This window comes from Bos grunniens, chromosome 13 (genome assembly GCF_055505025.1).
Source record: "Bos grunniens cultivar Pamir isolate PY7600 chromosome 13, Bosgru_T2T1.0, whole genome shotgun sequence".
In the NCBI taxonomy this organism is placed as follows: Eukaryota; Metazoa; Chordata; class Mammalia; order Artiodactyla; family Bovidae; genus Bos; species Bos grunniens.
Genome location: NC_141177.1, coordinates 63,865,481 through 63,880,643, shown reverse-complemented (window position 1 = coordinate 63,880,643; position 15,163 = coordinate 63,865,481). Strand labels below are relative to the sequence as shown.

The 15,163-nt window shown below is 42.2% G+C and overlaps 1 protein-coding gene across 6 annotated transcripts in view; it reads left to right on the top strand.

The window, feature by feature from the left end:
- Positions 1 to 15,163, top strand: part of NRP1 (neuropilin 1) — a 147,134-nt gene that overhangs the window by 61,973 nt on the left and 69,998 nt on the right. For all 6 annotated transcript variants that reach the window (XM_086334588.1, XM_086334590.1, XM_086334587.1 and 3 more), the window contains 3 exons: positions 4,011 to 4,238; positions 11,110 to 11,265; positions 13,369 to 13,535. In XM_086334588.1, coding sequence (XP_086190714.1) covers positions 4,011 to 4,238; positions 11,110 to 11,265; positions 13,369 to 13,535 — 551 coding nt within the window. The remainder of the gene's footprint in view (positions 1 to 4,010; positions 4,239 to 11,109; positions 11,266 to 13,368; positions 13,536 to 15,163) is intronic.

Genomic DNA, 15,163 nt, shown 5'->3' with positions numbered 1-15,163 from the left:
GGATGTTTTTCCTAAATATTTTCAAGTTTTATCACGTATATGTGTCTCATTTCCCAACTAAATTAGTACCACCTAAAAAAGAAAACATCTTTCTCCCTTGTTGCACACACTATAGTTCTTACAGATACTCCATTGAAAGTCATAAACTAGTAGGATACATTCACACTCACATAGGTTCACAGACATTCTTTTCTTGAAAGTAATTTCATGATAAGTATTATAGAACCTCTGTTCTTTGAAAAACATAGCACTTCTTTCAGGCTGCAGCAATTTCAGATTTCTTCAAAACACATAAATTAGACTAATCATAATTGGAACCAAGGCATTATTCGTTCACCTGTTGGATGAGGATGAGAAATCTTGAGGATTTCTGGCAGTAGGTTACAGGGCCATTTTTGCATCCCTAAGGCTACATTTCTAGACAACCATTTTTGCCCACTGGGTGGCAGGGGGTAGTGCCCACCTCTCCCCATGCCTCCTGGAGCCCCCAGGACACCCTAGTTCTCTCCTCGGGTACCCACACCCCTCCTCTTCATGGATACTGAAACCTTGGGCCATCAGCCCTAAAATGATTCCCATTCAGCTACAGAATTTCTTGAGGAAACCCCAGCCTGCCCACCTCCCACCTTTCCCCCGTCCTTCCCCTGTCCTCCAGGCCCAGATGCTGAAAGAAGCTATACCATTTCCTATGAGTCTCAGTCAGGGAAGGGATGGCATTTATTGAGAGCAGGATTGGTGACTTCATATGTTATTTAATTAAGAGTCTGTACATTTAAGTATAATTCCAAAGGGGATATCTTAGCTATCATCCTTATCCATCCTGATGGTTCTTAACAACAAAATGTGGGATGCCTGTGGCTGCACTGGATGCTCTCATTCTTACAAATAATGGGGAAAGTGTGGTGTCACTGGGTGCCACTGCTGTGTGAGCATTCCTTACCCAGCAGCTCACACCCTCCTGGGCACCCTGGCTACTCACCCTCAGTCCTGTTTGTGGCTTGTGTGTTTACCCCGGGATCCCTCAGCCCTCTCCTGCCATCATCCATTGGGGGAAGTGCTCCCTCAACTGTGGCAAGCTTGTACAATAAAGAATAAGGAACCCATTAAAACAAATTCTGATGTCTAATGGAGAAAGTAAGAAATTACAGAAGCAGCTTTGAATTTGAAAGGCTTTACTTTCCAATCCTAAAGCCCACTCTCATGTGTGATGCACAGAATCTGAGGATCAGGAGGATTACGAGGTCACCAAGGCTACACAGCAGGTTGGCAAGGCAGTGGAACTCATATCTCTTGGTGCTCCATCCAGCTTGCTTCCACTTCCCCGTGGAATGTCCCCATGCATGCGTGCCAAGTTGTGTCCAACTCTTTGCAACCTTGTGGACCATAGCGTGCCAGGCTCCTCTGTCCATGGGATTCTCCAGGCAAGAAGACTGAAGTGGGCTGCCTTGCCGTCCTCCAGGGGATCTTCCCAGCCCAGGGATCAAACCCATGTCTTTTACATCTCCTGTATTTGCAGGCAGGTTCTTTACCACTGGTGCCACCCGGGAAGCCCAGAATGTCCCCTGCTGCTGCTGCTAAGTCACATCAGTCGTGTCCGACTCTATGCAACCCCATAGATGGCAGCCCACCAGGCTCCCCCGTCCCTGGGATTCTCCAGGCAAGAACACTGGAGTGGATTGCCATTTCCTTCTCCAATGCATGAAAGTGTCCTCCATCCATGGGATTTTCCAGGCAAGAGTACTGGAGTGGGGTGCCACTGCCTTCTCTGAGAACGTCCCCAACCTTTGTCAAAATACCTGAGAAAACCTGGGCCAGCTTCCAAAGGAATCTGACATGACAAGGATATACATGAAAGCATTGGAATTTATTTAATTTTGAAAGATCGCCCTTAATTCCGTTTTTTTTTTTCCATTAAATCTTAACCTCAACTGTACAATTTTATCTTTTGAAGAAGGGGAAAATATTGGAAACTGCATTAAACTCTGCTGTTTGCTTTGCCAGCCAAAGACCTGGGGAGGAGGTTGAAGGTCTCCAGGGTCTCTGTTCCTACATCTTGGAAATAAAATTCTAAAGGGTTCCCAATTAACTATATATGAATGAATGACTTTTGAATTAATGATAAATTGGCATAGTTACTGTTATCTCAGATGCCACCAAATAGCTTAGAAACATGTTAGAAATTATACAGCACATTCCAGAATCTCTTTACTTGAAATTGACATGGCAAAATGCCACTTGGTAATAATTTTTTTAACCAGAATTGAATAATCATTTGAAGCCATTGTGTTGAACAGTGAGCCCCATTGTAGAAGGCTTTGGGAGGTATCTATTCAACTCAGACCTCTACGGGCCAGGTTTATTGTGCCATCTACTAAGTAGTCTTCTGCGTCTCCAGGGCCATGGCTAATATATGCATGGGGAGAAAGAGATTGATTTGTTTTCTCAACATGCTGCCAGATGCACCGAGGTGGAGAGTGAACTTAATAGCCCTCACCACTAAAAATAGAGATCTGTTAGTTAAATTTAATGTATATTGATACCAAACACGTCGCCTTTAGTACTTGGCACTTTGGAAGAATATTTAGTTAAGAACAAGCTCCACAAGCTTCCCTATTTGGGCTTGAATCCTTATATGCCCTTGCAGAGTCCCCATGAGTGCAACAATGGCCCTGGAGAAAAATTGTTGAACCAGGACTTCCCTGGTGGTCCAATGGTTACGAATTCACTTTGCAATGCAAGGGACCTGGGTTTGATCCATGGTCGGGGAACTAAGGTCCAACATGTTGCAGAGCAGCTAAGCCTGTGCATTGCAACTCGATAGTCCACGGGCCACAATGAGAGATCCCACACGACGCGATGAAAATGCCATGTGCCGCATCTAAGACCCAACACAGTCAAATTAATAAGTAAATATTCTTTTACAAAAAGAATGGTTTAACCAAACATCCCCAGATTGGATCCTGAGATTCAGAAAGGCCAAGTCATCTCTCTTTACCAGACTGCCTAAGAGTTCTTGGACAATCACCACGGCTGTGGTGGCGATAAGGGGCAGAGCTGATAGGCTGGCGTGGATAGTCTGATAGTCTGTGAGGAGGGGCCATTTTCAGTTGTGTGGTGGATAGCACCCTATTCACTGCTGAGTCCATGAACTGAAATAGTGGTCCTCTATGTATTCATAAGGTTGACTTGCAATAACTGTGTGCATGCTCTGAACCAACCTAAATTACGAATTGCCGTAATTTGTAGTCTTGATAACACTGAACCGTCATTTAAATGGCGCATTATAAATATATGCATCACACACACACACACACACACACACACACACACACCCTCTTGCACTGTATGTTGGGGAAGGTTAGGATGTCAACATTGGTATCAGGTGACTTGGAGCCACAGGATCTGCATCCCAGTTTATCATGCCCCCACTAACAGCCACACTTTACTGGCACACCTGTGTCAACACCATTCCGAATGAGTCACTCACCCTGCGTACATGTACGAATTACCTTTCACATTTAGTTTGTCAAGGAGGCAAAGGTCACATCTGGCAGAATTACTGAGTCACTGGTGGAGGAATCTGAAACCCAAATTCCCTCCACTGGATTCTCTCCCTCGCCTTTGTAAATGTTCTATTTCACCAATAAAGAGCTGTCAGCCTCAAGATTTAAAGATTTAAGATTGAAGGGGCTATAATTATTTCTCGAGGGCTCTGTCGAGATTTCTGTAGCATACTCATTCATTGTTCCCACATGATTTTGTATTTGTCATTTTTTCTCCCCTCTGCAACAGCAGAAGTTTGTAAATTGCTCCACACAGATGGAAAACGAAGGTGAATGCAATAAATCTGAACTCGACTTTCCGTATATATCACCACTGTGAAAAGGCTGAGTAATGAGTGATTAGGACAATGATTATAATGGTGGGCTTTTATTGGAAAGATAAACTGTCTTTGCCCAGGTTATTTAAGTGGAATTTTCACTCTGCTCCTTTTTTTCTTTCACTCGTAGGTCCCGAATGTTCCCAGAACTATACAATGCCTAGTGGGATAATAAAGTCCCCCGGATTCCCTGAAAAATATCCCAACAGCCTAGAATGCACCTATATTATCTTTGCACCAAAGATGTCAGAGATTATCCTGGAATTTGAAAGCTTTGACCTGGAGCCTGACTCGAATCCTCCGGGGGGGATGTTTTGTCGCTATGACCGGCTAGAAATCTGGGATGGATTCCCCGATGGTAAGCACTGCACAAAGCACCCCAAAGGGGAAGGATCTAGGGGAAGGGCCCCGGGATCCTTTTACAAGCATCATATACATGCATCACTTTAAAAAGTAGCTCAAAAGAGGAAGAAAAACAGCAATTTTCTTTATACAGAGAGGTGATGAAATATTTGAGCCTAAAAAGACTTGGTAATTTTCTAGTCTAATGCTTTGATTTTGTGGATAAGGAAACAGAGGCCATAAAAGACTCTGCAAGGTCTCATAACCTTTTCTATGGGAAAATGGGAAGCAACCCATGGTTTTCCTGACTGAAGTATTTTTCTCATTTCATTGACTTGCCTACTGGTTATTAATTCATAAACTCATCAGAAGATGAGCTCTTAAGACATCAATTAAATCAAGTCAGTCATTTTGCGAATGCAGAGACTGAGAACCAGAGAGATTAAGTCCCTGCTAAAATTTTCACAGTGAACTATGCACCCACTATGCTACCACATTTAGAAATCTCAGAAAGGAAGGAGGAGAGCATTTGGATGTTCCTAGTTTAGATGGATTCCTTGTCTGCTCTCTAGGGAATTTTTATCTTTGGGGAATCAAATCAGATTGGCACACATCCTTGGTACACATTGTTCACATCATCTGAGTTCATCGTCCATTCAAAAAGTATACTCAGTGAGCGTCAGCCATGTACCAGGTGCTGTAGTAATCTCTTAGCAAACAAAGCAAAGATGGATGCCCCATTTAGATTCTATCAGAGGAAATGAGGTAATAAACAGTGCACGTTACGGACAATTGAATCACGTGCACGGGATGTTAGAAGGTGAGAAGTGCTATAAACAAAAAAAAGGAAAAGAAGAAAAAATAGAATAAAGGCATGAAAAAAACGAAGGTAAAGAGAGAAAGATGGGTGGAATTTTTTAAATAGGGTGGTCAGGTTAGGTCTTATGAAGAAAATGAGCTAGATTTGAAGGAGGTGGGAGAAGTAACCATGTGGCCAGCTAAATTAAAGTTTTCCATTTCAGTCCTTATGAATTAGAAGGTGAATGGCAAAAATACACACCCAAATTCTGAACAGAGGGAGATAATATCAAATAATTTGTTGCAGCTGCATTGCTAGTCTTGTGTTTAGTCTGGTTTAATAGTAAGATTTCTCTGGAGAACACACTCGACACAGATCAGAAAGGGCAGCTTAGAAGTTCTTACAAATCATGCAGTTAGAGATTTGGAACTATCTATAAAATAGTCAGATGATATTATCAGATGGAAGAAAGACTATTTAAGTAAATTGTGAACGAAAGCTAATATCATGTGAAAGAGATTGCCTTTGTCTTAGAAATGACATTAAATGATCAGTGTCATTCAGTTTAGTTATGTTCCTTAGTAGTAAACAGCACTAGAGAAAATCTAGGTTTAGAGAAAGCTTATGTCATTGGAGCAAATGGGTGAGTTATCATTAGTTGAGTCTCTTCTTTCCTTTATTTAACCATATAAATAGGATTATGATGATTTTATTGAAACTCCCTCATTAAGTAATGAGATTTGTCCAAACAGAGCTCTGATTGATTTCCAAGTATTCAATCCGATAATTAGGAAAACAATATTATAATAGTATTGCAATAATAGTTGGAACATTTAATAATGGGTTTATTTGTTCACAACCCAAATTTGCAGCCTTCTTTTCTAGAACTTATATTTAAATTGACATCTGAAAAGAAGGTCCAATCAACCAACTTATGTAGAAAGGAGAGCATTGTTATTAGTGTCAAGGGTTTTCCAAAGTAGTAATTTTCTGGCTCTAGAAAATCACTGAGTTGAAGCAAAGAACAATTAACAATACGGGTTGTCAGCCTGCAATTCATCCATGTTTTGGGTGAATTGACTTATTCCTAGAGAAAACTGGCTTTGGAATTAGAAAAATGTGATTGTATATTTGTTTTTGTTCACCTGACCTCATCCTGTCTATGCCAGCCTTGCAGCGCACTCTTTTTTTAGGCAAAATGAGAGAGTGTGTCCTCCTGGGTTTTTTGTCAGTGGCACAAGGAACATGTTTGTCATCGTAGTTCAACACACAGATTTCCTTGCCAGCAAAATCGCTTTTATTCTTTGATATCTTTTCCAAAAAAAACAACCAGAAGGCACTGAAGCCTTTTACCCATCAAGTGATTTTATGCGGCATTTTATCATAGACACTGAATTAGACGACAAGTAATTGAAAGCGATTCAACTTGACTTCGAAGAGAAGCAGTTTACTCCAAAAGGTGAGATCTGAGACATGCACATCGTGAACCCCACTTCTCCAGCTAGCAGTCTCTTTGAAGCTCCATAGATTCCAAACTAACAGCTCTGGAGTCATTGGTGAAAGTTACACATCGTTTCAGAGCCATGAACGAAGTGTGCCTGCAGATGCTTGTGCTGACTTATGGGGCCAAATGTGAATGCCTAGCTCACAGCACCTGGATGCCCATGAAGCCAGCCCTCCATCCAAGCTGGGGAAAGAGCTGGAAATGCTCTGTGACCTAATTATTAGGAATTATTATTAAGATTTTAGGAATAAGCTTCATCAAAGCTAGATGGAATTGTATGTTAAAAATAACCTTCTAAAATATAAATATATAGTATCAACAATATAAATATAAAATATCAGTGATATAAACCTTCCAAAATATAAATGACATAAATTGTGCCAATTCTTTTTTCTGGGGAAAAGTTGCAAAATCCAGATATTCTCCACCAAAAGGTTTACCTTAAGAAAAATAGACTTGGCTGATCTTGTACCTGTTTAAAATGATCCCCTTTTGTGTTTATTTATTTAAAAATACCTTATTTTAATAGTACCTCTTTATCGTAGATGGTTACCTATTTTTCCTCATAAACAGGTGGCAGAAAGCCAAATTATCTGATTCTAAGATAGGGTTCTAATTAATGGAGGGATTAGTGGGAAAAATACAAAGAATGGGCTTTTGCCATTTCCTCTCTCAAGCAGCACAAATACGGTGTTGCCTTCACACCTGAGAAGCAATGGTCATCGTAGGCCTGCTCTCCCCGCAGAGAGAGCCTGATGCCTGTTTTTTAAATTCTCCAGGCATTCCATTTTTGAATTATACTGTTATGGGGAAGTTGGCATTCATCGCCTTGTTCTTTGGCTCCACCGTAACGGAAGTAGGGAACCCAAGAGCTGCGATCATGTAAATCCACAAATGAGCACACACACAAGACAGATCAGGGTCCTGCAGCCGCTCCAGCTCAGATCAATATTGCATTAGCTTGCTAGGCTAAGGTCTCGCTGTTGTTCAGGAAAATTCAATACTTCTTTGTATTATAGTCGAAAAAGCCTTTCACTCTCCAGTCTTGAGGGTTCCTAAAGAGAGCTGCATGCTGGTGTCCGGGGGCGATGTTCAGAAGGACAGAAGGCAGATTTACCAGGCATGTCTTCAACATTATAAACCAGTGAGTCATGGAGATTCTCTAAATTATGAGTCTGCACTAGACAAGTTCTCTTCTGTTTGCTCTTTCAAAGAGACCCCCTTTCCCGCCATCCTCAGGGGAATTGGGTGATGGTGGAGGGGAGGGGAGGCAGCCAGAGCTGGTCGGGGGGAGGGGGATGGGGATGACTGCAAGCTTCCCTTGTGTGCTTGTATTCCTGGTAAGGTCAGTGGCTTTGGCCAGTCGAGAACGACCCCAAGGATTAAGGCTGTAAAAGTTTGCCCACAAACACAAGAAAAAGAAAGTTATGAAACCACAACAATGGAATTTAAATGAGGGGAAAGAGTGAGGGAAGATGAATAGACTCTCAGTTCAGTTCAGTTGCTCAGTCGTGTCTGACTCTGCGATTCCACAGACTGCAGCACGCCAAGCTTCCCTGTCCATCACCAACTCTTGGGGCTTGCCTAAACTCGTGTCCATCCAGTCGGTGATGCCATCCAACCATCTCATCCATTGTTGATCCCTTCTCCTCCTGCCTTCAATCTTTCCCAGCATCAGGGTCTTTTCCAAGGAGTGGATCAGGTGGCCAAAGTATTGAAATTTCAACTTCAACATCAGTCCTTCCAATGAATATTCAGGACTGATTTCCTTTAGGATTGACTGGTTTGATCTTCTTGCAGTCCAAGGGACTCTCAAGGGTCTTCTCCAACACCACAGTTCAAAAGCATCAATTCTTCAGCACTCAGCTTTCTTTATAGTCCAACTCTCACATCCATACATGACTACTGGAAAAACCATAGCTTTGACTAGATAGACCTTTGTTAGCAAAGTAATGTCTCTGCTTTTTAATATGCTGTCTAGGTTGGTCATAGCTTTTCTTCCAAGGAGCAAGCATCTTTTAATTTCACGGCTGCAGTGATTTTGGAGCCCCCCAAAATAAAATCTGTCACTGTTTCCATTGTTTCCCCATCTATTTCCCATGAAGTGATGGGATTGGTTGCCATGATCTTAGTTTTTTGAATGTTGAGTTTTAAGCCAGTTTTCACTCTCCTCTTTCATCAAGAGGCTCTTCAGTTCCTCTTCACTTTCTCCCATAAGGGTGGTGTCATCTGTGTATCTGAGGTTATTGATATTTCTTCCAGCAATCTTGATTCCAGCTTGTGCTTCATCCGACCTGGCATTTCTCATGATGTACTCTGCACATAAGTTAAATAAGCAGGGTGACAATATACACCCTTGACGTACTCCTTTCCCAATTTGGAACCAATCTGTTGTTCCATGTCCAGTTCTAACTGTTGCTTCTTGACCTGCATACAGATTTCTCAGGAGGCAGGTCAGGTGGTCTGGTATTCCTGTTTTCCGCAGTTTGTTGTGATCCATACAGTCAAAGGCTTTGGCTTAGTCAATAAAGCAGAAGTAGATATTTAGATTCTAAGCCTCCCATAAAGACTGCAGACCAGAAATGGGATTCCTTTTGAGGAAAGCAAAGACCTGAGTTTATGGCTCTAGTGAGATATTTTCATGTGTATGTTTCTGGCAACTTTGCACCCCTCAGGGGAAGGGGGAAGTATTGAATTGGTGACAGGGCCACATTCAGAATGAAGAAAGCCTGGCCAAGAGCCAGAACTTGGTGTAGGAGAATCTGAGGCCAGGATTAAAGCTGGAGAGAAACAAAAATCAGTGAGTCTCATCTGAGAGGCTGTCTTCTGCCAACTGGGAAACCTGTTATCACGACCTTTTCCCCCCATTCTGCAGAGCCACTGTCCAGGACTCTGGTGCCCTTTGGATCATCTGTATCCATCCCCTAAATGAGCAGCCTCCTTGTCTTCTTCATAATAAAGCGGTTGACACACACAAATATTTGAGTGCTGGAGAGTGAAGGGTGACAGAATTTGGCAGATCCATTACTTTGGGCACATGGAGAAGTTATCAGCTATTCAAACTTAGCATTTTGCACTAACTCATAGTCAACCACTTTGGTTTAGTTTTTTTTTTCTTTTCTTTCCTTTTATTTTTTAAAGATGGTTGGCCAGGAACTAAAAACCTGTTAGCCCAGGATTTGATCACTCTGTAGAGCAGGGTGTTCAGACAGCCACTGGCCAGGAACTCAACAGGCACGTGAGGCTCCAGGTAGGCCAGATCTTATGGGGTTCGCTTTCTCGATCATACATGAAGCTTCTCCCAGCCCTCACCGGCCACCTTCTACATCTAAGTGGCACACACTGGCCTTGGAACCCCACACCCCTGCCCACGACCCATCCCTCCAGAGAAAAGTCCACTTACTGTGCCTCCTTGAACAAAGCAATAACTCTTAGTTGAAATGCACAGAACCATGGATTTCTTGGAGGGGAAAATGGTCTATACCAGATTGTCCTTCTAAGCCCAAACCATCTGGTATGTTTTTACCATATGTGCGATGAAAAAAATTCTAGAGAAAAAGGAGGGGTTTGTTTTTTTTTTTTTTTTTTGGTCTTACTGCTGATCTATACAGGGAAATGAAAAGATTCTCCAAGCCCAGAGGGCTTCTGCACTGTCCATAAGGCAACTTACAGTTGCTGAATTGCCACAGTTGGTGTGAAAGCACTTCAACAAAGGGCTGGCCAGTTTAAGCCAAATAACAATTTGACTCTATCGCAAGTTCGTCAGTGTCCCCAGTCTTTCTCTGCCTCCGTTACTGCCTGTTTTCCTGGTGTGCAGTCAGATGGCTGATTTGGGTCCTCTCTTGTCCACTGGACACAAGTGCCATGCAGTCACCTCTCTAAGGTTTGGGACATGAAAAACAGAAATCAGAAAGAGGCATTTTTCCTTTGTCTTGATTACAATTTGCTAGTACGTATACTGGTATCTATAGTTTGTAAATTTGCTAATTATTACAGTTATTAGTCTTCAGATACATCACCTACTGTCATTTGTCTAAGTCTGTGATGTTTATCATAACGAGGCTCCAGGACTCAAAGATGAAAGAGGAAGAAAGTGGGGGTTACCTTGGTTCTGCACTGTTGCCAGGACCGCTCTGTTCCAGGACTTTTCCCAGGATCCTCTCCTAGGTTGGGGGCAGGGGGGATAGGCAACTCCAAGAACCCTTGCTGGGTGATCACAGCCTGGCGGAGTTGCTGGGTGCTGGACCGAGTGTACCATGTGGTCCTGGAGATAAATGCCAGGGTGTACTTGGCAGCCCAAATCTCCTTTACAATCGAAGCCAGTATTTCAATTTTGTTCCTGAAAACAGTCCTGCTCACTGGGGAATGTGGTTATGCCTGTCATTGCCCTCCTTCTGAGCACACTTGAAAATCCTCCGCAAACCTGATCCAGTATGTTCACCGCAAACCAATTAACCAGGGAAGGCTTGCTTTGGGTAAGAAAACACTTCTGGGTTCCACTGGGACCCATGTCTGCAAATGGTTTTCTGGCATGAGCTGCAGCAGAAAAGGTGTTTTCACGGTCTCTGCATTCTCCCTCTGCAGTTGGTCCGCACATTGGGCGATACTGTGGGCAGAAGACACCAGGTCGAATCCTCTCGTCGTCCGGCATCCTGTCCATGTTGTTCTACACGGACAGTGCCATAGCCAAAGAAGGCTTCTCGGCAAACTACAGTGTCCTGCAGAGCAGTGTTTCAGAAGGTCAGTATTCACGCCTCTTGCAAAGCCCTGCCTTAGATATTCTCTGCTCTTCCTCCTCACACACCTGCAGCTCTATGAAACACTAAAGATGTGTTTTGTGAGTTGGAGTGCCAAGTGTTTCTCTTTCTCTTTTAAATGGTTTATATGAATATCAACAGAAAGAACTATTTGGGTTGCTTTCTTAAGAAAATTATGTGTGAGAAGGCTGCTTGTAAACCTCTGGAATTATGTGAGAAAAATTGGGAAATGGCAAAACTGAACTAGAAACAATGAAATATGACCAGACCACCTACCTGGCACCCTCCGGTGTGTATTGGATTGAGAGTCAGGAAAGCACAGTTATCGATCTCTGATAATAAGGATCAGTCAGTATCAACATAGTTCACTGATGGGCAGGCAGGGAGAATGGATGGTGCGTGGTAGTTTGGTTTGGAGAGACCTGGCAGAATCTGTTTTTGTCTTTCTTACATGAATAAAAGTGGATATTCATGTAAAAGAAGCATGTTTCAATTTCTGTGATTACTTTCCATAAAAGAAAAAAGAAGTAATATGGTTTTGTATCTTATTAAAATACTTGACTAACTCAGTCTTTGCTCACAGTTGATGTTGTCTCCAGCTTTTTTAAAGGCCCGAGGGAGAAAACCTGAAAGAGCAATGAATGATTTGGGTTTCATCAGTTTTAGCTGCTGCTACTAAGTCACTTCAGTCATGTCCAACTCTGTGCGACCCCATAGACGGCAGCCCACCAGGCTTCCCCTGCTCCTGGGATTCTCCAGGCAACAACACTGGAGTGGGTTGCCATTTCCTTCTCCAATGCATGAAAGTGAAAAGTGAAAGTGAAGTCCCTCAGTCGTGTCCGACTCTTAGTGACCCCGTGGACTGCAGCCCACGAGGCTCCTCCGTCCATGGGATTTTCCAGGCAAGAGTACTGGAGTGGGTTGCCATTGCCTTCTCCAGTTTTAGCTGCTAGGTTATCACGTAGCATAGAAGGCAGGGGAGTTTGGAGACCTCTTTTACACATATGCTCATGTCTTTTCTACCAGATCTTACTAGAAAAGGAAAAAAGCCAATTAAACTTCAAAAAATCTTCTTTGTACTTAATTTATTTGGTTAATTCATTCATGTATTTTTGTGCCTATTTTATATTCCAAATAACAAATCTAAAGCTTAAAAGTGTGAAACCAGTGAAAGAAAATCTTTTATGCCATAAAACAGTATTAATTATGCTGGAAAATACAGAAAATGTAGAAGTTTCATTGGTTGAGGTTTTTCTGGATGGCTGAGAGCCTTCTCTTTAATCTCTGAAGGTTTTTTTTTTTTTTGCACTTTGGTACTTTGAATTCACATTTTCCTGAACTTAATTATTCACTTCCCAGTATCATAGTTCATATTTCATTTTTTGTTGAGTATATGAGGCCTAATGGAATATATGTATTTATGATTCATGGACATTATTGTGAATGTTACTGTTTATGCTGTTAAACTGTAGTGGTCTTTGGGACCCTATGATACTACAGTTTACCCCTGATGGATACTCTTGTATATTAATAAGATAAACTAATGGTGTTATTAACTATAGCCAGGTCAGGGCAGGGGAATAACACAGGGGAGTCTGAGAGGGGAAGCCTTGGTGCCAGTGTTAAGGAATTTGAAAGAGAGTTAAGTTCTACTCAGCCCACCAAATAGGAGCTGTAAATGGACAAAGAGTCTTTTTCACTTTTATTAGATCTTAGAGGAAATAGTAAAATTTTATTTAAATATAACTCAATGTATATGCATATGACATATCTGCATACGTTAACTTTGAAAGTAAATCAGAATATCCATCATTTCCTAAAAAATCTCTAATAATATTTGTGTCACCCTAAGCCCAGTTGGAAAAATAATCAAGTATGAGATCTTTATAGCCTTGATTTGAAGAATTTTTGCCGTGAAAATGCACTTATCAGTGCTACAATCCAATAAGCCCCTTGCTGTCATCTTTTGTAAGATTTTGTGTGAACATCAAAATGAAGTTTTTAGTTTTCCAGATCAAAAAAGAAAATATGCATCTTAGGTTCCCCTGCATTTTCCTGACTTTGGACCATTGTTTCTTCCCTTCAGACTTCAAATGTATGGAAGCTCTGGGCATGGAATCTGGAGAGATCCACTCTGACCAGATTACAGCTTCTTCCCAGTACAGCACCAACTGGTCTGCTGAGCGCTCTCGCCTCCACTATCCTGAGAATGGGTGGACCCCGGGAGAGGATTCCTACAGAGAGTGGATCCAGGTATGTGACTTCTACTTGGCACATCAGGGTAGAAAGTTTGGATTGTCTACAAAGGTTGTTGAAAAAAATGTGCCGTCATGAGTACCTTCCAACCAGAAGGACAAGGGGACACCAAATGTAATTACTCTGCAGAATTCACAGGATCAGAGAAAAGCCCAGGTGATTTCCCTGAAAACCCATTTAGCTTCTCAGATACTCGCATATGACTCAACAGAATCTGAGCACAGATGTCTCACTTGGGTAACAACTCAAAGATACGAATTTTTTTTCCCAACAGCTACACATTTTCTATTGATGTGCTTCCTACTTCAACGGATTTTTATTTCCTTAATGAAATATCTTAACTGTACTTGCAGGTGTGCATGAAGTCATTGTTTGATAAGGTGTTTTGTTTGTTTGTTTGCTCAGGGTAGAAGAAGAGAAGAATGAGGTTGAGGTTTACTTTCTCACGCTGGTGTCCACGTAGCATGTGCCCAGAAAGTGGTTTAACTGCGGGTGTTGGTGTCTGTGGATTTCGTACAGGCACATACATATGAAATGTACACACCTCCATCCTTAGTAGTGATGTTGGTTCTGCTTCCCCACTTTGATACTCCCCACCTGCCTTCACCCTTCCACCCTCCACAGGCTCCCCTCCTCTGCACCCCGCCCTGGACTTGTCTCCCAGCTCATCCCTGGCATCACTCCCAAAATCTAAACTTGCCCAACCTTGATGTCTGGATACTCTCACCCAAGGCCTGATATTCAGGTTCTTGACTTTTTCACCCACTGTCAAATCAAACATCATATCTGGCTGTGTGGGTTCAACTGTGGGCAAATTATTCAACATTTTTTGCTGAAGGATCCAGACTTCCTTTTCAGGAGTGTAGGCAGAGCCTGTCTTGCACTCATTTCAAGATATATAAAAATGACTAATTCCCAGGGAGAGTTCCTAAGCAAGAAAAAAATACCAGGATGATTAATCCCCTCCTTTCTACATCTATGGCTGTTTCAGTCTTTTGAGCACAAATACCAGATTTTGTTTTACTTTGGAAAGGTCAATATTAGTTTAACATACACTTAAAGTGAAATGGCCTATTTCAGGAGGCTGAACTCACACTAACCTCAAAATGATAACACTGAGAAATGTGTAGAGGGTGAGAAAAGAAGAGGCTGTTACCTTGGGATCACTGAATCCAGCTCTAGATGAAGTCAGAAATGAAATGAACTTGCCTACGTCAAAAGAGCTCTTGGAGACTTTCCCCCCGACCAGTCAGCAATTTAGTGTGATTGACCTGCCTCTAGAGGGGTGCTTACGTTTTGCAGAGCTAAGCAAGTTTGCCTGCTAATATAGTTGTCTTCTTGGTGACGTGGAGAAAACTCAATAATTTAAGAGACGGTGGTCTTGCATGAGTTTGGAAAATGCAACGGTAGCAATTCGTCTGGGCAAGGAATTCTGTGTCAGTAGAAGCGTAGAGACAGAATGGACTCTCACAAAGCATTTGTCAGTGGGATAGAGTTTACATCTCTCTTAGGAGTCAGGTGCCATTTGAGATGGCCCCAGAAGAAAAATCTCAATGGTTCAGCTCTCTATCAAAGTATGGTTCAGATATGCTAAGTAACCAAAACCCCTCAGGCAAAAAGGTTTG